The sequence below is a fragment of the Lemur catta genome, chromosome 23, assembly GCF_020740605.2.
Source record: "Lemur catta isolate mLemCat1 chromosome 23, mLemCat1.pri, whole genome shotgun sequence".
Lineage (NCBI taxonomy): Eukaryota > Metazoa > Chordata > Mammalia > Primates > Lemuridae > Lemur > Lemur catta.
This window is the reverse complement of record NC_059150.1, coordinates 9,663,995-9,691,909: the sequence shown is the minus strand read 5'-3', so window position 1 is coordinate 9,691,909 and position 27,915 is coordinate 9,663,995. Positions and strand designations below refer to the sequence as shown.

Genomic DNA, 27,915 nt, shown 5'->3' with positions numbered 1-27,915 from the left:
ATAGCCAGTAGCCATTAAAATAAAAAAAAATCTTAATAATTTTGATCATTTTAATAAATATATATCAAGAAAACCTCACTTTATTACAACACATTCATATACAAGCATCTATCATCTAAGTTTTCAACATCAAATGTTTATCAAATATTGAAAATAAAGGACAAAACATTACTAGACTATTTAGCTATAACACAAGAACATATTTTAAAAATTGGTCCTTGTGGACAATTGTCCAAATGATCCTACTCATACACTGTATGAATGAGACCTATATTTAATATTAATAGCAATAATTAAAAAAAAAGCTTTATCTTGGAGAAACTGGGAGGACTTACTTATTTCCTCCATTTGGCATTTGGTTCCCGTGAAGTATTGTTTAAAGAGGTCCAAGTCGATTAGTGAACTTGGAAACCTGAATACAGTTTAGCAGGAGGAGTTGGCTGGAGTGGAAGGAAGGCTGGTAGGAGGACCACTCTGAACACTTTTCAAACGCACAAATTAAATACATCATTGAGAAAAATGTTGACCAAATACATAGTAACTATCACAGATTAAGTCCCATTTCTCCAAAATAATTTTCCCCAAACTAAAATCTTTACATTCTTTAAGATAAACCTCATTGATCATCACATCATTTATTAACATTGTGCTTCTTAATCAACAGCAAAAGTCATATATAAAAAACCACATGCTTTTATAATCTAAACGAGTGAAATGATGCAAAACAGATTAAAGAATAATGCATGCCACTGGTTCATGAACGTCATTGGACAAGAAAACAAAACAAAACAACCCAAACCCCAGAAAACCCAAACCCCAGCAACAGACCATTGCCATAGAAAAGCTCAAGCAGCTAGTGCTGGTTTCTAACAGCTCTCTACATTGTTTCCTCCATCCCTATCGAAAAATGCCAAATCCAAAAGCAATTGGGCATCAAAAAGAAAGAATAGAGATGTCGAATCAAAGGTTGAACACAATAGTTCAAAGTTAACAGTTTCCAAACCATATTGATCCACCCTGTTATTTTTTTCCTGTTTATCAAATCCCTGCTGTAACTCTGATTTATCCTTAATTTTCACATTGGCAAAAATTAAGTTAAAGTAAGGCACCAAAAATCGCCCTGTATAACACCTCTCTGCAAGCCTCATCACCAATCGCAGGCAAGCCAGGAACCTGCAGGGAAGAAAGACCCTCTCTGCAGACTGTTGACAGGTGTGTTTCATTACGTTACATCCTATTTTCATCTGTCACAAAAGACTGTTAAATATAAATACTTAACAGCACCATGAAGCCATTTCATCTAGCTCCCTGTCTTCAGTCTTTTATTTAAAAAAAATACTGTATCATATAGAAGAAGCCAACATCTTTGCTGGTTATACTGATTTGCTTACCAAACAACCACCAAATTAATTGGCAAACATGTTGAAATTTCTCACCTAGTGACAGGCTCCCTGAGGGGAGGCAATGGAAACATCACAAGGGCACATTGTCCCCCCATCTAATCTATTGATCTTTTCTGTAAGAAAACTAAGATATACTTTTAAGCATGAAGTCAACTGTTTTCTTGGTAAAATCACATTTATAAGTAGCTCGCTGATGCCTACTATACAGATGTTTTATGCAATCTGCTCTCCAGGCATTAAAATGACACGGCATGTTCATGGCATAATTTTATCAGTTGTACAAAACTATAAAATCCATTCAAAATAAAATTTATGAGAGCTAACTGATCATGCTGTGCATGCTTCAAAGTTCCGGTGAAAAGATGGCTTATATTTTACTTCCTTTGCTGCAGCACAGTTTGTTACTTGGTGAAGCCTCCTTTTTCCTCAAGGACTTTTTCCAAGACTCGCTTATATTGTTTCTTTCATTATATCCAGTCTCAAAATAATCATAAAATTGGCCTTTGCACTCAAAAGCAAGGTCATTTCCCACAGGTTGATGGCTGGGGGGGCCACCCTCTCTGTTGGTGTCATTATTGGCTTTCTCGTCATTTAATTTGGCCTTTTCCTGAATACCAAGTGATCTGACATTAGTAACAAAGATTTCATTGGCGGGTATCTGGCCATCACTCTTGTAAATAGGTGCAGCGCCTACGTCAAAATCCACCTGGTGGGAACAACTTGGTAAAGGCAGAGGGGGAGAGGAAGAGGAAGATGAGGAAGAAGAAGAGGAGGAAGAGGAGGCAGCGGTGGAGGCACTTCCGACACTGGCATTGACAGAAAGGGGTAAATTTAGGTAGTGGCCGCCACATTCTTGGTAAAAGCAGCAGGCGTGAAACTTGTCACACTCCTCCTTGGCCATCCGTGGTCGCTTTCGGTAAGGACAGTCTTGAGCCATAAACCACTCTTGGGCAGAGGCGCCATTGAATGAGCAGGCAGGGAAGCACCAGTTATTCTGCATGATAATTTCTCCGTGGATTCTTTTCATCAGATTGTTTATAAGGACAGATCTTCGGAGGTACACCTCAGGATCATCGATAAACTTTAGCTTTTCTAAGGACATATAAAGGATGTGGGCTCGTTCCTCAAAAATTGAGATGGTCTACAAACCAAAACAAGGAAGAGAAAGCTTAGGAAATGGACTATATAAAAATATCATCCCAGCACATTTCTTTCTTGGCAGTGTCTGGGTGTGGGAATGCTGTGGTCTCATTTCCCCAGGGTTCCTTCAGAGATGCTGTCCCCAGTGGTGCCGACAGCCCCCTTCCTCACCCAGCTGGAGCTCCTACCCGCTTCCTAACTCACTGATATGCTCAAGCCCCAGGGATTCCCACCCCATGCAAACCTCAGCAGAGATGGGTCAGGTTTTCAATCTTTATGGCCCAGTGAGGGAGATGCTGAAACACAAGACTAATCTAAGCTGTTAGAAGTCAACAGAGCAACGACTTTGAGGGGCAGGGCAGAGGGGTGGTGACTAGAAGCAGGCACAAGGAAGGATTCCGGTTGCTTGGTTCCTGACCTGGACATTAGTTACATTGGTATGATCACCTTGTGACATGTATCAAGCTATACTATGATACTTGTACTTTTTTATGTGTGTGTATGCACATACACATGTACACACAAGACACATACACTCACATACTGTGCATCCATAAATGGTTTTATAAAGATGTCAAGGTGCAAGTCACAATGAGAATACTTCAAACCCTGGTCTAACCATCAAGAAGCATGAGTTTTGGCTTTTGGTGCTGTCTCTCTTTTAATGCCCTGAATTTCATACTTGCAATTATGCTTGCTTGGTAAGAGGACAACAGTAATGAATGAGGCTCAGACCCTGACTGGTTCTGTCAGTTGAAGGACCAAAGCAGGCTTCCTTGTGGGGCCGGGCAGGAGAAGAGATGCAGAGAGGAAATGGGAGGACTCACTCCTGAGCTGTGTGGTACAGTCACCGTGTGATGGTGCAAATCCAGTAGCAATTGGAAAACTGCTACAGCCACAACACAGGAACTAAAAAGGAAATCAACTGCTTGTGTCCTGGGGACCTGCTCTTCCAGGTCATAAAAAAAGCAAACTGGCTGCATAACCTGAAGAGCTGTGAACTGAACCAGCCCAGACTGACCAAAGGCAGGAACTACACATGCAGGGAAAAACTCAGCACCTGCCAGTAGAAGCTGATGTGTTTTTATGAGCAAGGTAAAAGCAACATCTAAAGGATGGGGTGGCAGGGTGTGGCAGAGGGCAAGAGGAGACAGAGAGGAAGATGAATTGAAAATCTCTCTGTGTTTCAGACAACTATGGTTTGGGGTTATACCCCTCCTTGATTAAATCAGCAGATAGTTATTCCATACACTTTCCCCATCCTATTATTTTCTTATAATACATGCAAAAAAGTTAGCGTTGGTCTTTTCTTGGGAATGAATTCTATACTTCAGCAAACTTAACATACGTAATGAATGGCCCATGAAGTGCATGTTTCTACTTGCATGCACACTTTCAAGTCTACTCTTAAAAGGTCAGGAAAAGCCCTGTGTCACCAGCCCCACGTGGAAACACCTGGAAGTAGCATTGGCCACAGGAGCTAGAGCTCAGACTGGGGAGAAATGACTGGAAAGAACAAGTGCATTTCCCCGCACATGAAAGTGCGGGAGAACCTTAACCCCAAATGCAACCTGAGAAATATTAAGTCCTAAGTAAAAAAAAAAAAAAAACATTCCTTGGATTATATAATTTTGTTATTTCTGGGTGGAAGAGCTCTTGCTGGCTTTCTCTTCAAGTACTTGTGAAAAATAACACAGGACCCAAAAAAGTGACAACGATTAATGTGGTTCTACTGAGAAGTGGTTCATTTTCATTGCTTGGGTGAAACAATTTAAATGCTGGAAATGGATCAAGCAACTGTTACTAAGTATCTTAAACTCAATAAAAATAATGACTATTAAAAAAACATACTTTATGGCTACAGCTGCTGAGTGGTGGGTGAAAATCCTCTTCTTCCACATACTTCCTCTTAAAGTATGTGATCTTGGATGTTGTTATAGGATTTGAAATTCCCCTGTAATGTGATCCTGTGGTAATAAATCAGATATGACAAATGACATGTGGTTTGCCAGAGGTTCTCCAAACAAAATACTTTTCTTTCCTTTCCTTATAGAGGATAACTTGGCTACGACGTATTTGTCTGTACATGTGGTGATTAAAAATAAACATTTGTCTTAATAGTTGCTATCACACCAAATCCTGCAACCCAGGCGAGGCAAAGATTTCTAGGCAATTATAGAGGAAAATGACATATTTCAGCATTTACTGAATACTCAGAATCTTAATTCAATGCACAGGCAAACAGCAAAATTCATAAAGAGGAGGAGTGTAATTACTCTGAAATATATTAGTATTTATTCAAATTGTTTAATTAAATCCATGGTAACATAACACCACTGTTCAAATGTGTACATCTTTAACTGTAACCACTGATAACCAAACAACTTAAAAATACTGGCTCTAAGTTAGTAAACGAACGGTTTGTCTGCCCCCTGGAACTATAATATTCCTTCTTTCAAAACATGAAATTTAAATTTTTGACATTTAAAATTAAAATTTTGGGTAACTAAAGTCCTTTTCACTCTCAAAACAGTAACATGTAAACCACAAATAAAAGTAGGGTCTAATTTTTAAAGATCACACTTATTAATCCTTTTTTAGCAAAACAGACTTCATCAAGTATTTGTTTTGTATTTTAGTTTCTTTTTGAAAGATAGTACCACACAAAATCCAAAGGAACTTAGTCTATGAGAAGAATCAGGAAGAACATATTTCTATTTTCTCAGCTTTAAAATTTTTTTCCTACAATACCAAAGCCAATTGTGTGCTTAATAAAAAGAAAAGGCACATAGCTGCTGGCCCAAAGTACAGATTCCTTTTTGTCTCAAGGGATAAAGATTTCATTTTCAAGCCCACCAGGACTTTCGTAGCTCTGAGAGAACCATACAGTTCTACAGGGTAGTAAACCAAAACCCAGACTCAGAGTTTCAATATCTGGTTTAGGTCTCTTATAAATAAAGACACAAGACTTATGTGTAAGCAACAGCACAGGTAGATGCAGGCTTGAAAGCAATTTAAAAATCACCTCTGGTCCTTTCCCTGGAGCCCTGGACTGGCTTATGGGAGGGGCACAGGCAGGCTGGGAAGTCCCTGGAGCATTAGCCCTTTTCTCAGCTCACAAGGGCACCCCAGACACCACCTCCCGTCCACCAGTCTGGCCACAGAGGGCAGCGGGGCAAGGTCAAGGACAATACCTGTCAGTGGGGGACCAGCTCCCCGGTCTCCCTGCAAAGGAGCCTGTGCAGGCCCTGGGGGGCTCGGGCCTCCATAGCTGTCAGCCTCCCATAGTGTTTGGTACCCGGCAATTTCAGCAGCTCCTTCCGAGACAATGGGCTCGCAGAATCTATTCATGGACAGAACCAGAGTCATCTCTGACAGCCTCAGATCTGAAAAAAAAAGAAAGGAAAAAAAAAAAAAGAAAACAGAAAACAGCCCTAATGAAGAGCAAGCCTGGGGATGGCCTTGGCATCATCATTCCTTTGCTTTGGGAAACTTTTACTCCTCGGCCCTCCCCTTCACCCTGAAACATTTTATTATTTTTCCAAAGGAAACCTCAGCAAACTCTCCTGCTGCTATTAGCTCAGTCTCTGTGTTCAGCAATCTGCATTTCATGGGCGGGTCTTTAAAACCCCATTTCTTATTGTTCTCAGATTCCCCTCAGTCCTCTTCCAGACAGCTGCTTTGCCTCCTGAACACATTTTCCTCCTGACCTTCCCGCAGAAAATGCACCGCTAAGAAGCCAAAACCCTTGCACTTCCTTTCTATTAATAAGGCAAAATCAATTTTCTAGTCAATCCCCTGGGAGTCTCTTTTGATGAAATCCACTAATCAATCAAAAGAAAAGGGCGGGGGAGGCAGAAATCTCCACCGTGATTCCAACTGATGCTCTGAGGTTCAGTCTGTTCCGCTGCCCCTACACCCTCCTCCTCCCGTTTCCGCAGGCCAGTTCCTCTACAACATTCTGGGGCTCCCTCCACTTTCTTCTCCCAAAGCAGAGCAGACAGAGAGACACTTGGTAGTTGTTTCCACCAGCCCTGATCGGCCTGAACTGGATCTGCCTCCAGTCAAAACACTGCGAGATGAAGACAGAAAATTGGCTCCAGTTTCAAGCCGTGAGTTGCAGTCCCACAGGAGCCAAGCACAACATCAACGGAGCAGGCAGAATATTAAACAGGAGCCAGGGCTCTGGGGCCAGAGGCAGCCAGCAACTCTTTACACTGCAAAGCCCAGACACAAGGCAGGAACTTTCCAAGAGGCAACACATCACTGCCCTTCTCTTGGGTTCACTCCCTTCCCGTAGGCCTGCCGAGAGATGGGAGCCTCTCTGCTCTGTGACGCTCCCTGAGCCCGTCCAAAACTCAGGCAGTGGGGCCACTTCCATGGGGCTCAGTGGCTTTACCTGGTCCAGTGCAGGGCTCAAGGTAGGGTCAAGAGTAAGTTCATGGGAGAAGAGAGTCTGATGTTAAAGTACAAAGATGTAGGGGCCATAGACCAGTGGTGACAGCAGAGCAGCCTCAGTGCCTCGTTAACTGCCAAGTCCCTTAGGAGACTCAAACCTCCACCATCTCACTTTGTGGTTTAAAGAACTGTCATAAAAGTGATGTCAGGCTTGCTTCCTGAAGATTGATTGTCTTTCAAATATACACTAGGGGTCTAGTTCTTGCTTTCTTTTCCAAATTATACAGCTTGTAATGTTTTGGGGAAAGGGCAAATCTATCATTGTCTTGTGGGAGACTGTTACTACCTACACGCTATAACAAGGGTCTACTTCCAGGTAAAAGGAGGAAGACCACCAGAGTAAGATGAAATGGCTTCATTAAAGTGACAATGTCCTGGCTAACAGAGCAGCTCTTGGCAGCAATGACTCTATCTTTCACCCAGTCTTCTCTCTGAGGTCTCAAATTCTGTCCCAGCCCCACTGAATAATGAAGCAAGACTTTTTGACAGGCTGGAAAGGTGTCCTGGTCAGTGGGTGGAATTAGGATCCAGCTGATTTGGGCTACTAAACCACCTGCCCCTTCTAAGATGTTCTCCAAAGAGATATCAGAAGGACTTATTAGAAAATCTTGTTATAAGAGAAAAAAAAAAGAGGTTAAATTAATTTTTCTCTTTGAATCATCAACCAAGAAATTTTACCTACATTGATTTAACAAACTAAGCTGTTCTGCTTATCACCCCTCAAATTCCATGTCCAAGCAAGGTAAAACACTTCATGATGATTTATTCCCTGGAAGACTCTCATGAGATGGTCCAATTTCCTAACCTATTCTAAGAGACAATTGTATCAGATGTTATTTCCAGGAGCACATGAATTATAGCTTTTTAATAGAGTCAGTAGCCCTTTCTTATTGAGGGAAGCAACATTTTCCAGCTTGAAATTTACACTCACTTGTGCGCTGGATTGTGGGAATAAGATCCAAGCCTTTGCCTATGTAGAATTTTATTACATATAAACAAAAGCAGGTTGACAAACTCATGTTCCTTAAAAAAGAAAAGTATTTGCAGGCCCCTAGCAGCAATTACCTTTGTTTAATAGGACATTATATGGGGCCTGTGCTGTTTTATGTTAGTCAGAGTTTGTTTACATTTTAATGACTTTTTGGTAGTAGCTTTTTTGGTTGTTAAGGATTTCAGTGTTTCTGTTTGTTAGCATTGTTTCCAGCCTATGAAATTCTGTCATCATGCATTTGAACTTGAATCTTGGCATAATAGTTCTTATCTTAGCTGGTTCTTTTGTTTACAATATCTAATTTCAGTAAGTTTTTCTTGTTTAAACGGGAAACTGCTACACACAAAATCCTAAACTAGAAAGGCTGAGTGCTTCAAGTGATTTATGTAAATATGAATAAAACATGAATGGGTTGGGATTATCTGGGAGTGGGGAGGAGAGTTTGCAACTGGGTCTTCCTAGTCTGTTTAGAACTTACACTGGGATGTTAACAAATTAAGAAGGCAAGTTTAATGATCATGAAAAATCGGACTGTGCAGTGTTAAGCACCCATGTTTAACATGAATCTTTATTTGTATTCTATGTAGAGATCCAAACTGTCATTCTCTGTATGATCAGATTTACATTATAATTCTGTGACTGAATTCAGAAGTTCAAGTCTACAAATTCATGTGCTGTTAATATTAAATATGCACACAGATATATATTACAGCAAATTTTGTTTTCTTTACACCAGAGGTGATCAGATTAAAAAAAGAGGGTGTTAAAGTGTGTTTTGTCTATGCATGGGTTTAAAAAATGTAAAAAGCGCTAACCCTTTATCCTTAGTTTCCTGCAAATCTGTTTTGTCGCCCAAGTAGATGTAGTGGAATGACACCTCAAGCATTCCCAGAAGGCTGAGGGCTAAAATGTCAAGCTTTTCCAGCAACTGTTCACAGTAAAGTTACCAGGCATTCCTATACGATTTGGTTTTTCAAGAGAGAGTGGGGTTTGCTCTTTCCTCGGAGCCATTATGATGCTAACAGGAGTGGCTGGCACACAGAACTATGAATTCAGTGGCACCTTGAATCTAACAGTGGGCTCCTGGCCACTCTTTACCTACCCCTCCTCCCACCTGTCTTTGGGCATTAGAGAACATTTTATTAAGAGCATTATAGCAGTTAGAAGTCTGATTATAACACTGGAAAGCAGGGAAGTACAGCGCTGGTATTTCCAATGCACCATTGATGCTGCCAGTCTTAAATGTTCTGCCCAGGTGGAACCAAGTCCCTGACCTCCACCTGGTCCCTAACGTGATCTCAACAGATAGTATGGCTCGTGGTGGAGGTGGTGGAACAGTCTGGATGGCCGGAACAAAATCCTTCAACCCTTCTAGAGAGACCGATGTCGCTTTTCTGCCGGTCCCTGCAGTAAGTACACCTGTCTGCCCTGGAAGTGCATTTCTCAGCTGCAGCCCCGAGAGGCCAAAAGCTTTAGGCGGGTCCTGGCGCTGGGGATGCACTAAGGGGCGCCCGGGTGTCCCGGTCCCCCTGCGGGCTCTCTCCGGCCCGGGCCCAGGAGGGGGTGGGGCCGAGGTTTGGGGGGCCGACCCCCCTGCAGGCGGGCGGCCGCCACCGCGTCCGGGCTCCGCACAGACACACCCCCGGGGACCGGTGCCGCAGCCCCTCGGCCCCCTCCCGGGCAGCCGGCAGCGCGCGGGCGGCCGCAGGAGAAAGTAAACAACACCCCAAGTGTCCGGGAACAAAGGCAAGTTGTCTTCCCAGTGCCGGAGCCGTGCGCCTCTTCTCAAGAATAAGAGCTATTATTACTCGTTATGTCTTATCCTTTTTTTTTTTTTTTAAACCAAGTTTCCTTCTAAGGGAAATAAACACCAAAGGTAGGATTCCAAGGGAATGACTCACGGCGGTTGGCAGGGCTCTGGCGAGGCTGGCCCGGGCCCCCGCGCTCCAGCCCGCGGCCCCTCGCGGCCAAACCCCCCGGGAGCCCGCGGCTGCGGAGCCCCGCGCGCCCGCGGGACCCGGCGGCGTGGACGCCACCCCGGCCCCGCGGCCGCAGCCGGGCCCTCGGAAAGTTGCGAGGGCCGAAGGGGCGGGCGGGGAGGCAGGGCGGGGAGAGGCGGAGGCGTGGACCGGGCGGGCAGCGGCCTCAGCCCGCGGGGAGGTGAGCTGAGGACAGGGGAGCCGCCGCCGCCCGCAGCGCGGCTCGGCTGCCTGGGAGGAGGGTGCGGGGGCGGAGGTGGCGGAGGACAGAAGGTGTCGGCTCCCGCATCTATTCCTTTTTCTTACAAACGCGCGCTCCTGACATCCACAATCTCTCCCTCCCCACCTGCCTAGCGCCGCGGCGTCCGGACCTGGGGACATCCCTTCTACTGATCCCCGTGCCCCTAGGGTGAGGGACTAAGCGGTCAGCGAGGACCCCGAGGTCGCACCGGAGCCGGACTCGGCTCGGTGCGCGCGGGTGGCAGCCCGAGCAGCCCTAGAGCAGGCGGCGGTTCCCGCCCTGGAGCAGGCGACGCGGCGCACGCCAGCCCCTGGCAAAGCCCGCGTCGCCTCCGTGTCCAGCTGTGCCCCGGCCCGCTCGGGCCGCTGCGAGTCCCCTCGGCGACCCCGGCGCCGCCCTCGGGCCGGGAGGCCGCGCGGGTGCCGGTCCGCGCGGGCAGAAGCCCCGGGGGGCCCTGCCCTCCGCCCGCCCCGGCCCTCGCCCCCGCGGCCCGCGCGCAGTCCGGCTCTTACCGCGGGGTCAGCGGGGAGGGGCGGCCGCGGCGCCAGAGCTGCTGCCGGTCCGCCCCGGGCTCGGCGCCAGCCCGGCCGCCGCTGCACGCTCGCGCGGGGCCCGCCCGGCGGCCCGGTCGGCGGCGGGCGAGGGTCCCGGCAGGTCCCGCCGCTGCGACTGGGGCGCTGCGCCGCCGTCGCCGCAGACGGTTATGGTAATGAGCGGCTCTGTCTGGCGAGGAGCGTGTGAAACCCGTCAATCCTGTTTGCCATTTCCCCGTGGATTTCCGAGGAGAGGTTCTGCAGGATGCCCCCAGGGTGAGAGAGGGAACATGACAGGCGCGCCCGCTCTCCCGCCCTCCTCTGCTCCCGCCGCCGCCGCCGCTCCTCCGGCAGCACACGGGGCGCCTTCCCCGCACCCCCACCCCAGCCCGCCCCCTGCCTCCCTCCCTCCCGCCTGCCCTCCTCCCTCCCCTCCCTCCCCTCCCGGTGCCCGGGGACACGCGGGCCCAGCTCCAGCCCGCAGCCCAGACCCCACGCGCTCTCCGGCTCCCGCCCTGGCCCTGGGGGCTCGGCTCCAGCCGAATAATGTATTCACTCTGCAACCTTCTGAGATGTCTCGTCTTTTTTTTATTTGGTTTAGTTTTGTTGTTGTTGCGTGTGCGTGTGATTAAAAAAAAAAAAATCGGTGCCTTTCCCACCCTTTGCAAAAGACTTTCTTCTCCTTTGCCACAGCAAGCGGAGATGAGAAACAGATGTCTTTGCAGGGCCAAGCAGTTCCTCTCCCCTCGCCGCCCGCCCCCGCCCGGTCCCCACCTGAGCTGCCTATGTATAAAAAAGCAACCTTGGGCCTGCTGCAACTTGAATTGGCAACTCTTTCTGGGTGGGGATCCTCCAGAGAAAACCTCCAGGAAATAAAAAGTAATAAAGGAGGTTGTCTTTGCTCGAGAGAATGTAATTTAAGCCCCAGAATCAGAATATTTTGCAAATAGTAATTTTCCCCTATATTGGGCTCAATTGGAGTTTGTTTTTGAAAACATTAATTCATAACTTCTGTCTAGGGACCTCTCCACAGTCGAGATGGGTCATTTCAGGTGTAATGAAGGCAGAGGCTTGGAAGGCATAGACCTAATAAAATCGGGAGAAGGCACCTGCACAAAAGTGTTAGAAAGACTATAATGTTTGTTTACTGCTACTATGCCAGATGTGCTAAATATAACACTTCTTTAAAACAGTGATCCTCCGACTGTGAAAAACCAAACCTCTGGCTGCCTGGCTCCCTAGGAATCAAGGAGCTGCACAGACTGAAAATCAGGGAGGGAAGGAACAAGATCAAGGATGAGGATTAGCATCTGCAAATTGAACTCTATCTAATTTGCATGTTTATTTCTTAGAATTGTAATTAAATTTGTGTAATAAATGTTTTCCATTTCATTTGTACACTTAAAATTTGGGTGACTGACATGCAGTTAAGTGAATTTCCTTTTTTTTTTTTTAAAGCAAGTGCAGTTTATTCAATAAAGCAGCAAACAAATATTAAACATAATTAGAACTAATCTGTTCTGAAGGTGTTTTTGTTGAACTTTGTACATTAAAGACTCTCAGAGGTTTTAAGGGTATTAGGAAGCTGAGAGAAGGCAATTATGCTGAAAACAGACCAACCCAACAGCCTACCAGGATCATTATTTCATTTTTTCCAAAAGACATTCCAGGGTTGCATGCCTAAAGTTGGGAATTGGGCATCAATCTTGGCTTTATTCTGAACCATATTAAACTGCATTGGCTCATGCTTGATGTAGGTCATTATGACAACAATTTAAGAATTGTAAAGATGCCATTTTGTATAATCAATGAGAGTTGCATGTCCAGATTAAGGGTAGAATATAATTTTCATTTGAGTGGGGGAGGAGGGTAAGGAGAGGCAAAGGGCATTTAAAGCAGTGCAAGTCCTTAAAAATCTAAATCAGTATCTAAAACTGGTTATTGTCTAAGTCAAATAAAGAACTAAATGTGAGGGCTTGGAGGCATGGCTTATTATGGTTTTTATCTCTCTATATTAAAGTTTTATAGCATTTAAAGGACTATGGGGAAATCCCCACATACACTTGGCTGTGTCAAAATACATAAAACCAAAAGGAGCAAATTAAGCATAAAATTGAGAAATAACATGAGACTAAGTATCAGCATGGGTGCATTGGCATCTTTGGAGCTTTGGCTCTGACAAATGAGCCTTCTGGGAAATTGGCATTGCCCTTGGGTGGAGAAGACTCTTGGCTTTAATGTTACAACAAAATGACATCACAACACAAGTATCAAATCACTGTACTTCACAGCACCCTTGCAGTTCTGAGTATAAACTAGACCCTGTCCTGTTCAGATACATTATCTTAGCATATTTTACTGACAGCTTTCCCTGCCCTACTTTTAATCCCAAGCTTAATGTTTTCTGAGATTCAATGCCCAACTGTTGACAACGTGAACCTCTGTCTACAAGTAGAAAAGGCAGTCAAATGTCTATGGAATGAGAAATATCATTTAAAAATTTAAAGTAAGTGGTGGCTATGGCATGAGAAAAGAACTAACTATAAATCAATAATGAAATATTTGAAATGAGTGAATGTTATTTATAATGAGGTACAATATTCAACTGAGAACTATGATGTCATCATTTTGGTGTGTGTGTGTGTGTGTGTGTGTGTGTGAGAGAGAGAGAGAGAGAGAGAGAGAGAGAGAGAGAGAGAGAGAGAGAGAGAAGTTCCAAGATAGAAGTTTGATTGTAAAACTTAAAATACTTTGAGCTGCAAATTTACTGAAGGCAGTGATTGTTTTTCTTCAGTTAACAAAGAAAGTGCCAGACTTAAAACTGCTGAAAGCCATTTCACAAAAACTTTTTCTCATTACATAGGGAGATTTCACAAGTAAAATGTGACTTATTCAGATTGCTGTGGACACAATGCCCATGTGGATTAATAAAAAGTCTGAATTACTGGCTTTTACAAAAAATGCAAGCTTTTTATAGCAAAAGAAGGCATCAACACTCAGTCTCTCCAATTCCTCTTCTCCTGATCTCAAACATTTTTTATTAGTCTTTCTTATTCCATTACTCCATTGAAATTCCATTGCAGTCAATGTCACCAGTGACTTCCACATTGCTAAATCCAAAGGTCGTTTGACCCAGTTGCTCACTCCCTCCTCCTCCACACACCTTTTATCCTGGTTTCCAGGGCCACACACCCGCCTGGTTTGCCTCCTACCTCTCTGGTTGTTCCTTCTCAGTCTCCTTTGCTGGTTCTTCCTCTAGGACCTCTGAATGTTGGAATGCCTCAAGCTCAGTGCTTGGACCTTGTCTCTTCTCTCTAGCCACTCCCGTGTGGACCTTAGCCAGTCTCTTGGCTTCAAATCCTGTCTACATCCTGATGGCTCCCAAATTTATATCTGCAGCCCGGACTCTCTCTCTTGACTCCAGATTCTGTGCAGATGTCTAATAGGTATCACAAGATACCTAGTACAGATCCCAAACTCAACCCCTCATCGTCCCTGCTCTCCCAACCTAGGCCACCTTTAATAGTCTACATTAATAAACCACAGTATTTTTCTTGTTTCTGTGGCAAAAGAACTTCTGAGTCATCCTTGAGTCTTTTTTTCCCTTCATACCTTACATCTAAAACATCAGAAAGTCCTTGAGACTTTACCTTTAAAATTTTTCTAGACTCTGATCACTTCATCTCTACTCCCAGCACCCTGGTATGAGCCATCATCATCTCTCATCTGGGATATTGCAATAGCCTTTTGACTGGTCTTACCGCTTCATTCAGTCTTCGGTCCTTTGTATAGTTCAATGTCAGCTCAAAGGCTAATGTTGTCAATTTTTACTAAGACTCTCTGTAAGCCCCCCCCCCCCCCTTTCACTCAAAGAAAAAGCCACATTCTTGCAATGGCCTACAAAGACCTGAAGCCTCCTTTTTTTCCCTCTGACCTCATTCTGCCTCTAACCACTCCAACCACTCTGGCCTCCTTTCTGTTTCTCCAATATATCAGGCCTTGCTCACCTCAGGACATTTGCACTGGCTGTTCCTTCTTTTTGTTATGCTCTTTCTCCAGAGCTCTTTCTTTGCTCAAGTATCACATTCTTAACGAGCCCTGGCCACTCTGCTTAAAATTCTAGCACTTTGCCTTGATATCCTGCTTTATTTTTATACAGAGGATTGATTGTCTTCTAACAGCCTTTAGTTTATGTGTATATTATATTTATAACTCCTCTTCTCCCGCTAGAAAGTAAGGTCCATGAGGGCAGGGATTTTTGTCTTTTTTGTGTACCCCTGTATCTTTAGCACCTAGCACAGTAAAAGTGCCTGGCACACTGAAGGCACTCAATAAATATATGATGATTGATTGAGCAATTGACCGACAGTTTTATGTATATACAAACCCAAACAAGGCTAAAATTGTGCTACTCTAGTCTAGTGTATGTAGAAGGCTGAAACAGGCAGTTAGTTTTATTACCTCATTTTCTTCTTCTAGAATTCTCTGGTCCAGTGCTCTCATCTGCCCTGCAGTATTCCAGGACCTGAAGACATCCCCAAGATTCCTGGCACGCAGTTGTTTCATGCTGCCCTGCCTGCCTGAGATTCAACAGTACATGATTTTAACCAAGTGCATGCTGGTGCTCTGGACTAGCCTTCCTTTCCCAAACACAGATTTCCATCATTGCCAACATGCTTGTCCTAAGCTACAAACTTACACAAAATTACAACGTGTGAAAAGTTGCTCCCCAAGACCCTATAATGTCATTTCATGGCAAAGCCATCCCTTCAGAAGCCAGGAACTCCTCCACTTTCTTTCTTATCCTCCTTCAAAACTTGCTCAGAAACACTTCAATAATTATGTGCATTTTATATGCAGGAATTGAGCTAGGCACTGCAGGTGAAGTAGAGATGAATAAGACACTGTTCCTAGACTTATCATCAATATAGTGAGTAGCATAAGACAAGCACAGAAATAATGGTACTATTTAGTAAGTCATGGCATAGTAGATGCCATGGGAGTTCAATGGCGGGACGATCACATTCAGCTGGGGGAAGCCGGAAAGACTTACTTGAGAAAGTAAAACCTGAAATTGACCTTGAAGACAGGCAGTGCTCAATAGGTGGAAACGGAGCATGGGTGAAAAGTACTTCCAGTGAAGGAAACAATTTGAGGAAAGGCACATATAGGTTGGAAAGCAAAGGGTATTTTTCGAGAAGAGTGAGTGCTCTGGTCTTACTAAAGTGTATGCGAAGGTAGAAGGTAGACGAAGCCATATCATAATATACACTGAAAAACAAGATGAATTTGATTTTAATTTAATAAGCAATGGGGAACATTAAAGATTTTTGAACTGGAGAATGATCTGATCAAAGCAGAGCTCTACGAAGAGCAATGTGCAGTGGAGACTGGTGTTGGGAATACCACGTAGGTAGGACGCTCTTTCGGCAGTCGGTGAGGAGTCATTAGTCCTCACCAGGTCTGCATTAGAGAAGCGGATTCGGAATGGGCAGACAAGTGTGAGGTATCACAAAGTTGGAATCTTAGGATATAGTCACTGATTGTAAGGAAGGGAAAAAAGAAAAATGACCCTGAGGTTACTATTTTGAGTTACCGTGTGGCTAAAGTAAACCCATAACAAATGGAAATATTACCTTTTTTGTTTGATTTTCCTTTTCTTCTTCCAAGGAGAGTTTTCTCCCTATATACTTTTCCTGCCTCTGGCAGGAAGGGCCTATACAGTTTTTTCTTGACCCAAAACCACACTGTGCCAGGGCACTAACTCACAACCAGGTTTGAAGGGAATGTAGTGTGTTGGCTCGGGGTATGTTGAGCATGAGGCGTCCATGGAACAGGTGGATGGAGATATCCAGTGGTCATCTGAATATTCTGGTCTAGCTAAGGATAGAATATGAGAGCAAGTTATAAAAATTTACGATTATTTCAATAAACATCAAGCTTGAAGTCTTAAGATTGAATGAAATTATTGAAGACATTTCAAAGAATTAAAGAGTGAGGGCTGAGGTCATCATCCTGAAGAATCTGATAAATGCATTTGTTCAGAAATGAAAATAACATTTTGGGCTTAATATGTGACCTGTTTCAGGGATATCTGTATTTAATGGTGTATAAAGAGCCTTTTGGCTTAAAGGTAAAAGAAGAAATTTGGGATGGGGTGGTGGAGTTTGGGTAGTATTCTCTTCTAACTGTCCTGATATCACAACACAGAAGTAGTTATATGCTGCTGTGCTTCCTCATGTGGCTGAATTTACTTATTTACTGTCACAGGTGGAAAGTGATTTGGTATTTCATGAGATAATCCTGAAATAATCCCTGAAAAGATGTAAATCATTGATAATGAGCTTGGAGTGTTATCTCTCAGGGGTATTTGTATTTTAATAGCAGTATCATAATGCTACAAAAACTTTAATGAAAGCAATTAATAATTAATGACATCATTTCAGGTGTAATACAAGCTGGTAAGTGTTATTTCTGAATGGAAATCACATAACATATATCGTCCCTTGCTCAGGGTACTATTTGGAGGGACCTATATTAATGAATACATAGGAATGGTTTACAGTAAACATACCAATTATTTGTAAAGAGATGTTATTCTAATATACTTGGTAAATGTTACAATTACAAATTTTCTATTGAAATACTTTTAAAGCTCTTAATATTGTATTAACTAAGAGTGTGGTAACCTGGCGTACATCTACCCCACATTCATCCCAGGCTTCAGGGAAAAAGTGGGTCATAGTTGGGTGTGAAATTTGGGTGGGACCTGGATGACCCAAAAGGAGGGGTCATGCATGAGTTCCACGTGTGGGCAAGAGCACAGAGTGCTCCTGGCATGAGGACACTGGATGAATCAAAAACAATGCTTTAACAATCTTTATATCTGGGCAGATGGCAGTGCTACTGTCAGAAGCACAAAGGTAAAAGGAAGAGTTATTTGAGCAAAAGATGGTGAAAGAGTGCTCCGTGTGTGTGTGTGCGCGCGTGTGTGTGCCCACATTGTGTGTGTGGGTTTAAAGTTTTTACATAATGAACTGAGATAGTAAGTAAATAAGAAAAATGGTGACATGAGTATTTTCTGGGAATATTATCTTTTTTGTTCTATTTTCCTTTTCTTCTTCCAAGGAGAATTTTCTCCCTTATATCCTTTCCTGGCTTTGGGAGCATGGGCATATACAGTTTTTTTCTCGACCCAAAACCTACACACATGGGTCCACACTGTGCCAGAACATAAATTCAAAAGTGTGAGTGACTGAGTGAAGAGGTGCAGTGTTTCATCTGAACCTTGAAGGCAGGTTTTTGTGCCAGGGAGAGGCTATGCAGGGTTGTGTGAGAGGACCCAGAGCTGGACAGCAGAGTATAGTCCAGGTTAAATATAACTAAATATAACTCTCACCATGCAACAGGGGGAGGCTTCAAAAATCATACTTTTTGTCTTCCTGTTTAAAAAAAGAGACAAGCCAAGGGAAATGAGATTTTAAAAAGGGGCAGTCTGTGGAGAAACTGTAGCTACTAATAATCTGATTTCAAAACTCCTTTCTCTCTTTGCTTCTTTTGTACATTGTTATAAAACAGGAAGGCTCAATAGTTATATGAAGCTTAGTATTAGGACAGTGGGATACATTTAAGATACTGTATCATCACAATAAAGAAGTATTTATTAAGTGACTAATAATTCCATTGATACATAGAGAATTAATCCAACATAGTTTTTTTCAGGAGCTGGAAGAATTGTAGATACTGGCAGTATTTTCTTGAGTTCACTCTTTACCTTATACATATGTAATTTCTAGAAGTCTTTTCATCTCAATGTATAGCTAGTCTATTTTTGTTTTTAGCATTTTCAAAAGGATTAAAGCCTCAAAGAAGAGTTTTGGTGGCTGACAAGGGCCAGAATATATTCTGATTAGGTTAAAAACGTGAGCTATATAAGAAACTAGAGATTGAAGTGTGGTCCTATTTATATTTATTAAATATCATTAAATTTATTTCAAGTAATATGTGCTTTCTTGACTAAAATAATTAGTGCTGGGTTTAAGTGAAACGTGTGTACTTTTCACAAGTTTTGATTTTCATAGGCCAGACATTTTATAGAGAACTAAGATAAGGAAATCAGTGTTAGGAAGGCGTAAATCCCTAATTAGAATGAAAATATAAGGGAAACATAGCATTTGCTAATCATTCTTCCATCTGTAGGCATTAGCATTGCCTTGATTTAGAGCTCTTTGATATAATGTCCACGTATAGAACGCACATGCAGTGAACCGACTGTATCAATAACTAGTGTCAGGAAAGGGGAACTCAAAAATCATGTTCTGGCAGAGGGATACCTGGAGACAAATTAATCTTTGAGCATTTCATTTTGTATTCCTATCTTCTGTGTTGTATAAAATGTGCAGGCATATCAAAGTTCACAACAAAAACCACTTATACCATCAGGAAGACGTATTTGTTTTCAGCAATGTAAAGGAAAAAGCATACAACTGGGGGTGGGGGGGAGAGACAGAGAGGGAGAAAGAGAGAGAGAGAGACAACCTGCAGCAGACATCACCTGAGTGGGAAATTACACATCCTGCACACACAGGCAAGCTCTGCACACACATGCACAGAATTCATCTCTGACAATTTAATTGTTTAATGGTAGGACTAACAAGGAATCCTTTCTAAAGTAATGGCATATAAAGGCTTCCTAGTGAACTTAATATTCCTGCTGCATTTGATGGGTGTTTCCCATTTGTGCAGTTCTGCCCTAACAGACTCCTGGTGTTTGATGAGGGGAGGAAGGAGGGGCGGTGGTGTCTGTATTCAATAGCAGAGTCTGGAGAATGCCTTAGCCTGTGACCTTAGTCATTAAAGCAATAAATCCGAGGCCGCGATTGGCACCAGAGCAATTGCTCAGGTCGGTTGTAATGTCTTGGCTTGCAGTCCTCAGATCCGGTCTTCCTGGACTGGAGGCTGGATGTTTTGAGTACAAAGCCCTTGCTTGTCTGTTTTCTCTTAGTTCACTAGAATCAGGGCTTGGCAGCCATGTGTGCTGAGGTTGCAGGACTTCAGTTTGACCAGTCTTCTAGATTCTGACATGCGTGATGCCTCAGATGCTATGGTTGGGATTCTCATCCTGAGCTGCAGTCTCTTCTCATATTTCCTTATGGTTCACCTTGCTCATATGTGTGCTCTAATTGGATCGTGGGGAGCCTGCCTGTTATGGCAGTACACGTAACAGCATACACTGCCTGGAAGAATAACCGTCTCAAGACACATGAAGTTCTCAAAGCAGACCCTCCTAACATGTGCTCTCCTTTTTTAGTTTCCATTCTTAAATCTACACATTTCACATTTTTTACTCTAGTTACTTGGCTTTGAGGGGAAAAAAAAAATTCATTGCCTACATCAGAGAAACCAGCAGAGGTGGTTTGACCACAATGGAGAAGTTCTGAGCCCTGGAGCACAGCTTTCCTTGGCTGTGGAACAACCCCCACCACGCCGTGTTGGCTCCTCTCTCGGAAGCATTATCTGTGTCTTTCAGTCTAGGAAAAGGCTTAGTAGGCAGAGTCGAAAATGACAGACTATTTTTAACACACGCTTTCTACCCCACAGTTCTGGTTCTTCCTTCTATTATCATTACTTATTCATAGACTTTTATTCCCAAATATCATTACCCTTTACGGTAATAGGATCAGCAACGCAACCACTTAAAACAAAACAAACAAATGCAGGAATCCAAGTCTCACGCGCAGAAACGTCTTCCCCGCTCGTGCCAGCGCCCTGCCTCTCCCTCACTACCTGGGGGAGAAGCAGTTCAAATCCGTCACTGAGAAGCTCTGCTGCTTCAGAAATGCCAGTGGAACAAAGGGGCTTGGCGGTGGGGGATGATATGAAGTCACCAGCAGTCTAAGAGAACAGGAGAGAGGTAATGAAATCTGAGAAAAAACAAGGTAGAAAGTAGGGAGTGGAGGAAGGTAGGAGGCAGGGAGAAAATGAAGAAGGATATGCCGTGTGCCTTCCCTGAACTCAGTTTCAGCAGAGTTCATCTAAGACAGACCTCTCTTTTAATTTACAGTGACTCTGAAGTGGGGGACATATACTCATTACCTGTCTAATAACAATAGCTACGATGGATTGAGGACCTACCATGTGCCAGATGCTCTCTATATGTTATTTGATTTGTACAACTTTTAATAGTGGGTATGATTATCTCCATTCTACAGTTAAGGGGACTGAGACTCAGAAAGCCTAAGTGACTTGTCTAAAGTTGCATGATTTAATTCACTGGACCTGGAATGTCAATTTAGATCTTACGAGTCCAAAAATGATGTGTATATCCACTGCGATTTTTTGGTACCAATTCCCGCTGTGTTACACTGCCTTGTGTTTTATTCAGTCATTTGTCTCTCCACTCACATATTTATTTATTTATACACCACCTTGTTCCAGAAATGATTTAAGATGGTGCAAATGCCTTGGAGTTATACACATATCTCAGCAGCTTGCACCGGGCTCCTACACTCGACGTTATGCATTTGTTGATTGATTGAGCCATAGAACCTCATTTGTCAAGAGTTCAGAATTCTTTCACTGTGAAGTCTCCATCCCTTCTTGTTTTTAAAAGCAGGCCAGCCAGAAACTGGATGGCTTAGATACAGGGGCAAGAGACTGGACTAACTAATCTTCCAAAGTCTCTTCTAGATCTGTGATCCTATAAAGGACTGGGTTATCATGAGTAGTGGGAATTATTTTCTCTTCAGTAATGAATTACAGAAATGTAAAAGCGTGAGTTAACAGGGGGGAAAATAATTACTATGGAGTAACCTGCTGAATCCTACCTCAGTCATGTGATCATCCACGGTGATCACCCACGTTGACGGCACACACCTTTGACATGATGTATCGAAAATGGCACTTTACCTCTGTGATCTTCCTCTCAAAGACCCATCACTGCAGTCTAATCATGTGAAAAACATCAGATATATTCCAATAGAGGGACGTTCAGCAAGATACCTGACCAGTACTCCTGCAGACATCCAAGGTCATCAAAAACAAGGAAAGTCTGAGAGCTGTCACAGTTGACAGGAGTATAAGAATCTAACGAGGCTGGATGACTCACTGTAATACAGTATCCTGGGAATAGAAAAAGGACATTAAGTAAACTAAAGACATCTGAATAAAGCATGGACTTTAATTATAATGTATCTATTGATATTGGTTCATTAGTTGTAGCAAATGGGCTATACTAATGTAAGATATTAATAATAAGGGAAAACAAGTGCAGGGTATAGGGAAACTCTGTAATACCTTCTCAATTTTTCTGTAATTCTAAAACTGTTCTAAAGAAATAAAGCCTATAAAAATATTTTGGCACCCACAAACATACACATACATAGCTTTTTCTTGAATTAATGCGATTTTGTTTCTCATTGATCTCTGGATTTTTATGACTGGCTTTTGAATATCTGAAGATAGGGCTAAGTTGCTAAGGAAGCACCCACTCAGTTCCTGGTTACCAGCCGCTAATTCTTGTTGAATGAATGAATGTCAGTGTAAGATACATTTTCTTGGCTCTAGGATGAATGTACTTTAGCTTGGGTTTTAGACATTTCAGTGGTGGCAGCCCTGCCCCAACACACACCCCTGGTCCAATATCAAGCTACTCCAAGGTCTTAGTCTCATTCTTAGGAGCCCAACAAGAGTTTCTGAATCACTCTAGAAACTGATCAAATAATTATTTCACTTCAAAACTCTAATACCACATCCTGTTTGGATTACTATTAATATTTATTGGTAACTCCTGATGTCTTATATGTGGCAGTATCAGTGACTTTGTCACTAACAGGAATCACTAATACTTGCATATCACATTATAGTTGCTGTAAATATCTTGAATTATTGTTTACACTCATCACTACTTTGAAATTATGGTAGTTATTAAATTTGCTACAGTATCTTGATACTTAAGGTATTAATAAAAATGCACATGTATTACTGTGTCACAAATTTGAAACTATTTTTATCATTGTAGTATAATTTGTTTCCTTTGTAATCCTATGGTATTTTAAAAATACATTTGAAAACATTTTTCTGAGAAGGGGTCCAAAGGCTTCCCCAGATTCCTAAGGAGGCTCATGGCACAAAAATCGTTAAGGGCCCCAGAAGTAGTGGAAAGAACACTGAACCAGGACTCATGAGTCCTAAATTGTGTAATCTCAAACAAATCCCTTGACTTCTAAGATCCTCACTTATCTCACCAGTGCCAACTCATCACTATTATTATTTGTTATGTTTGGCCATTAGACTGAAATAACTTTTTACCAAGGTTTTAAGTGCAGTTCACTGCCGGGAACATTTCTCACCCAGTGATTTAGGCCATGCTTACATGAGCAAAATGATATGGAAAATTGAGTCAATTCTCTGGATAATAATTCATGCTAATAAGTTTCTACATCTGCCTGCAACATTCAGATAATCAAAGAAAATGTGTTTTTAACTTGAATTATCAGCATAGCTATATCACAATTCTCAACTCTACTCTGAATGCATAAATTCAAGTGCCAGAATTAAAGTTCTTAATAACAGGAAGAGGAATAGGACTTTTTCAGGCCCTTATTCTAGAGATACTCCCAATATGCACATTGAGATAGTGCATTTATTCTAGAAACATTCGTGGTTGACTGTGCATCAAGACACACGCACACCATTGATTAGAAATTTCTTCTGTGTTGGGTAAGCATTTTAAATTTCATTTGTATTCATAGATCCCTAAACCAACTGAACTTCTATGTAATACATAGGATTTAGAAAAGCGTTGTCTTTTTCAGATCCATAGCAGTTCATCTGCAGAGAACATTTTTTTATTTACTTATTATTTTAATTTTATTTATTTTACAAATTTTTATATATTTATGGGGTACAAGTGCAGATTTGTTACATGGGTATATTGTGTAGTGGTAGCGTCTGGGCTTTTTGTGCAACCCTCACCCGATTAGTGTCTGTAGTACCCATTAGGTAATTTCTCATCTCACACCCTCCTCCAACCCTCCCACCTTCCAAGTCTCCAATCTCTATATCCCTATGTACTCATTATTTAGCTCCCATTTATAAGTGAGAACATGCACTATTTGACTTTCTGTGTCTGAGTTGTCTCACTTAAGATAATGGCTTCCAGTTCTATCCACATTGCTGCAAAAGACAGGATTTCATTCTTTTTTATGGCTGAATAGTATTCCACACACCACATTCTTTATCTAATCATCAATTGATTGGACATTTAGATTGACTCCATATCTTTGCTATTGTGAATAGTGCTGTGATAAATACCTGCTAGTGCAGGTATCTTTGATATAATGATTTCTTTTCCTTTGGGTAGATACCCAGTAGTGAGATGGCTGGCTTGAATGGTAGATCTATTTTTAGTTCTTTGAGAAATTTCCAGCAGAGAACATTTTAAATGGAAAGGCAGGCTTACCCTTGCCTAATAGTATACAGATCCTAAGCAAGCTATATGCAACTATGTGCTTTCACTGATCTTTTAAGAAAACGTACAGACCAAATGGAAACTGAAAGGACTTGAATTAGTTAGAAAATCAAATGAGGAATGCAACTGGAAGGTCTTAAGTGAGTCTGATCCCTCCTACCCCCAATAGATTTATCCAGTCTAAAGAAATCAGTAATCATGTTTTCTTTCTCTATCTCTTCCCACAACTTTTCACATATAACTATACAAATGTACCTCTAAAGAAGAATTTAATTTAATTGATGATCTAATTATGTTGAGAAGATATACTATAACTTCATTGACTCTCTGGAGAGTGTCTACAACAAAAAGAAAATCTGAGGAAGAGACTACCACTGAATAGGAAAAGCACATTACACATTATATTAGTTTGCTAGGATTGTGTAATGAAGTACCACAAACTGGGTGGTTTAAACAACAGAAATGTATTGTCTCACAGTTGTAGAGGCCAGAAGTCTGAGATCAAGGTGTTGGCAGGGCTGGTGTCTTCTGAGGGCTGTAAGGAGAATCTGTCCCACACTATTCTCCTAGCTTCTTGCGGGTTGCTGGCAATCATTGGTGTTCCTTGGCTTATAGAAGAACCACTCCAATCTCTGCCTTCATCGTCAGATGGCATTGTCTCTGTGTCCAAATTTCCCCTTTTCATAAAGACACCAATCTTGTTGATTTAGGGCCCTCTCTAATGCCTCATCTTAACTAATTTTATGTGTTTTATCTATATAGATTTGCCTGTGCGAAATCATACAGGATGTAACATTTTGTGTCTGGCTTCTTTCAGTTAGCATAACATTTCTGAGATGTAGCATGTTTCATTCTGTTCATTCTTTTTAATTGCTGAATAGTATTCCATTGTGTGGATACACCACATTATGTTTATCCAAATGATAAACAAATGATAGTTGATGGATATTTGGGTTGTTTCCACTTTTTGGCTATTACAAATAATGTTGCTATGAACATTTGTGTCAGTCTTCATGTGGACACATGTTTTCATTTTTCTTGACTAGGTATTTAGGAATAGGATACTGGGTCATATGGTAAGTTTACGTTTAACTTTCTAAGAAACAGCCACTTACATTTTAATCCTCATCTCTGAATGTGAATTTAAAGTCTTTTTGCTCAACTTAAGGAATTTCAACCACCTGTAAGCAATAGAGAGGTTTATAAAGTTGGAGGGAGAGTAGGCTGTCACTGAAGGGAATTCTGATTTCATTCTTTTAGGGTGATTTGTAGCATGCCTCTTGTTCTCACAGAAGATGAGCCATGTACTCTCTGGACCAGAGAGTCTCTTTTTATTTTGGGAAAATTGGCAAATGCTGCTGAGGTCAAGCTTGGCTTGCTGCAAGGTTTGAAGAAGACTTTTCTGCAAGGGCCAGCGTTCTAGGAGATCTGCCAGGAAATCTTCTCCCTCTGGACAAACTGGCTTGTGTAGATTGAATTCAACCTGCGGATATGTATTATTGGCCTACACAAAGTTTTAAAGGTTAAATTCGAAACGTTTATAGGTTGGTCATGCATTCTCCATTTTACCCACATTTTCCCCCTACTCACTACTGACTAATAACAGGAACAAAGTTAGAGGACTCACATTATCTGATTTCAAGACTCACTATCAAGTTACATTACTCAAGACCGTGTGGTATTTGGTGAACATAATAGGTAAAGGGAAACAAATAGAGAGTCCAGAAACAGACCCACTCTTAGGCGGTCATTTGATTTTGATGAAGATACAAAGGCAATTTAAGGGAGAAAAGAAAGTCTTTTCAAGAAATGGCACTAGAACTGTTGGGCACTCATATGCAAAAACCCTACCAAAAGAAACAAAAGCTAAAAACCTCTTGTCTTTAAAAACACTGTTGAGAAAAGGGAAAGAAAGCCACAGATTGGAAGAAAATATTTGCAAAACACGTATCTCCTAAAGGACTAGTAACTACAATACATATATAAAGTACGCTTTAAAAAAATACTTCAATAATAAAGAAACAAATAACCCAATAAGAAAATGGGCAAAATATTTGAACATACATTACACTAAAGAACATATACAGATGGCAAATAACCACATTAAAAGATGCTCAGCATTACTAGTCATTAGGGAAATGCAAATTAAAATCATAATGTGTTACCACTATACCTATTAGAATGGTTTACATTAAAAAACATAACAAAAACAACTTTCAATATCAAGTGCTAGCAAGAATGCAAAGCAACTTTATGCTTCATATATTTGATGAGAATGAAAAATGTTATAGCCCCTTTGGAAAACAGTCTGGGATTTTCTAATAAAGTTAAACATACACTTACCATATGACCAAGAAATCCTACTAGGTAGTTACCCAAGAGAAATTAAAACATACAATGTTCACACAAAAAAATTGTACATGAATGCTTATAGCTTCTTTATTTATAATCACCAAAACTTGGAAACAAATCAAATGTCCACCAACTGGTGGGCAGGTAGAGAAACTAGAACATGCATACTAGGGACTACTACTCGGCAATAAAAAAGAGCAGGCTGCTGACTGATACACACTGCATGGATGAACGTCCAATGCATTATGCAAAGTGAAAGAAACCAGATGCAAAATGTTACATCATATTTTATTCCATTTACATGACATTCTCAAAAGGGCAAAACCAAAGAAGAATGATTGGTGGATGCTGGAGGTTGAAAGTAGGGGACGAGCTGGAACACAAAGGAGCATGAGGAAACTTCTGGGGAGAAGGAACTATTCCATATCTGGAATGTAGTGGTGGTTATGAGTGTATGCATTTGTTTAAACTCATAGGATCGCAGACTGCACACTAGAAATGATGAATTCTCCTGTATGCAAATTAGACCTCAATGTGCCTCAAAGAAAAGCCTACAGGGCTACTTTCACTCTTAGCATTTATAAATAGTAACCTAATGGTTCCAGCTAACCTGAAAATATGGAGAAAGTATCTCTTTCTTTGGCTAATTATTAAGGATTCAGTATGAGAAAAGGCAGCTTACCAAATTTAGCATGTATAGAAGACACTCAAAATTGTGGAGTATTCCTTTAGCACGAACCTAAATAAAGCTTTCCTGGTCATATTTATAGGCATGCTCACATTTTTACCCCTCTAATATAGCTGTTAGGAATATGAAATCTTTTCAATTTCCACTTCAACTATGAGCATTTTTCATTTAAGTTTTCTGGCATGCGCGCAGTATAAATTCTGTTGCATCACTTTACACCTTTTGTTGTTTCTGACTGCAGCACTTGCAAATCATGTTTAATTTTGTTTGCCCAGAATAACAATGAAATGCTAAAAAATATATATTCTATTCACACTTCACACTCTTATAGTAACAGAAGAGCCTTAATGCACTTCTGTCCTCTGAGGAAGCTTGTGGTAAAACAGGAGAAACATTATGAATAATTAAAAATATGATATTTACTCCAGGAGAAAGATAAATCTTTGAAAAATCTCTGCTGGCAGAAAGCTTCACACTCAGGTACCATATCCTTATAAATAAATTGCTAGTCTTTTCAGGTGTCAAGAGATTTCACAGTCAGATATTAATGAGATAAAGATGCTCAACTTGATCATTAAGGGTGGGAAGAATGAGGACTGAGTTACTTCTTATCATTCTTCCTTGTTAGCTAACATGTAGGTACCAGATGCTTTGCACTG

General features: G+C 41.8%; 1 protein-coding gene across 2 annotated transcripts; it reads right to left on the bottom strand.

Annotated features, from left to right (window-relative positions):
* Positions 1–25: 25 nt before the first annotated feature.
* SERTAD4 (SERTA domain containing 4) lies at positions 26–11,065 on the bottom strand. Of its 2 annotated transcripts, XM_045536418.1 has the most exons (4): positions 10,725–11,065; positions 5,738–5,929; positions 4,395–4,510; positions 26–2,544 (listed from the first exon to the last, which is right to left on the bottom strand). In XM_045536418.1, exons 2-4 carry the CDS (start codon positions 5,910–5,912, stop codon positions 1,771–1,773), a joined length of 1,065 nt encoding a protein of 354 aa, XP_045392374.1. In that variant the 5' UTR covers positions 5,913–5,929; positions 10,725–11,065; the 3' UTR covers positions 26–1,770. The 2 variants fall into 2 exon arrangements, with proteins under 2 accessions (XP_045392374.1, XP_045392375.1); XM_045536419.1 differs by lacking the exon at positions 10,725–11,065 and having other exon boundaries at positions 5,738–6,929.
* Between the last annotated feature and the right edge of the window lie 16,850 nt (positions 11,066–27,915).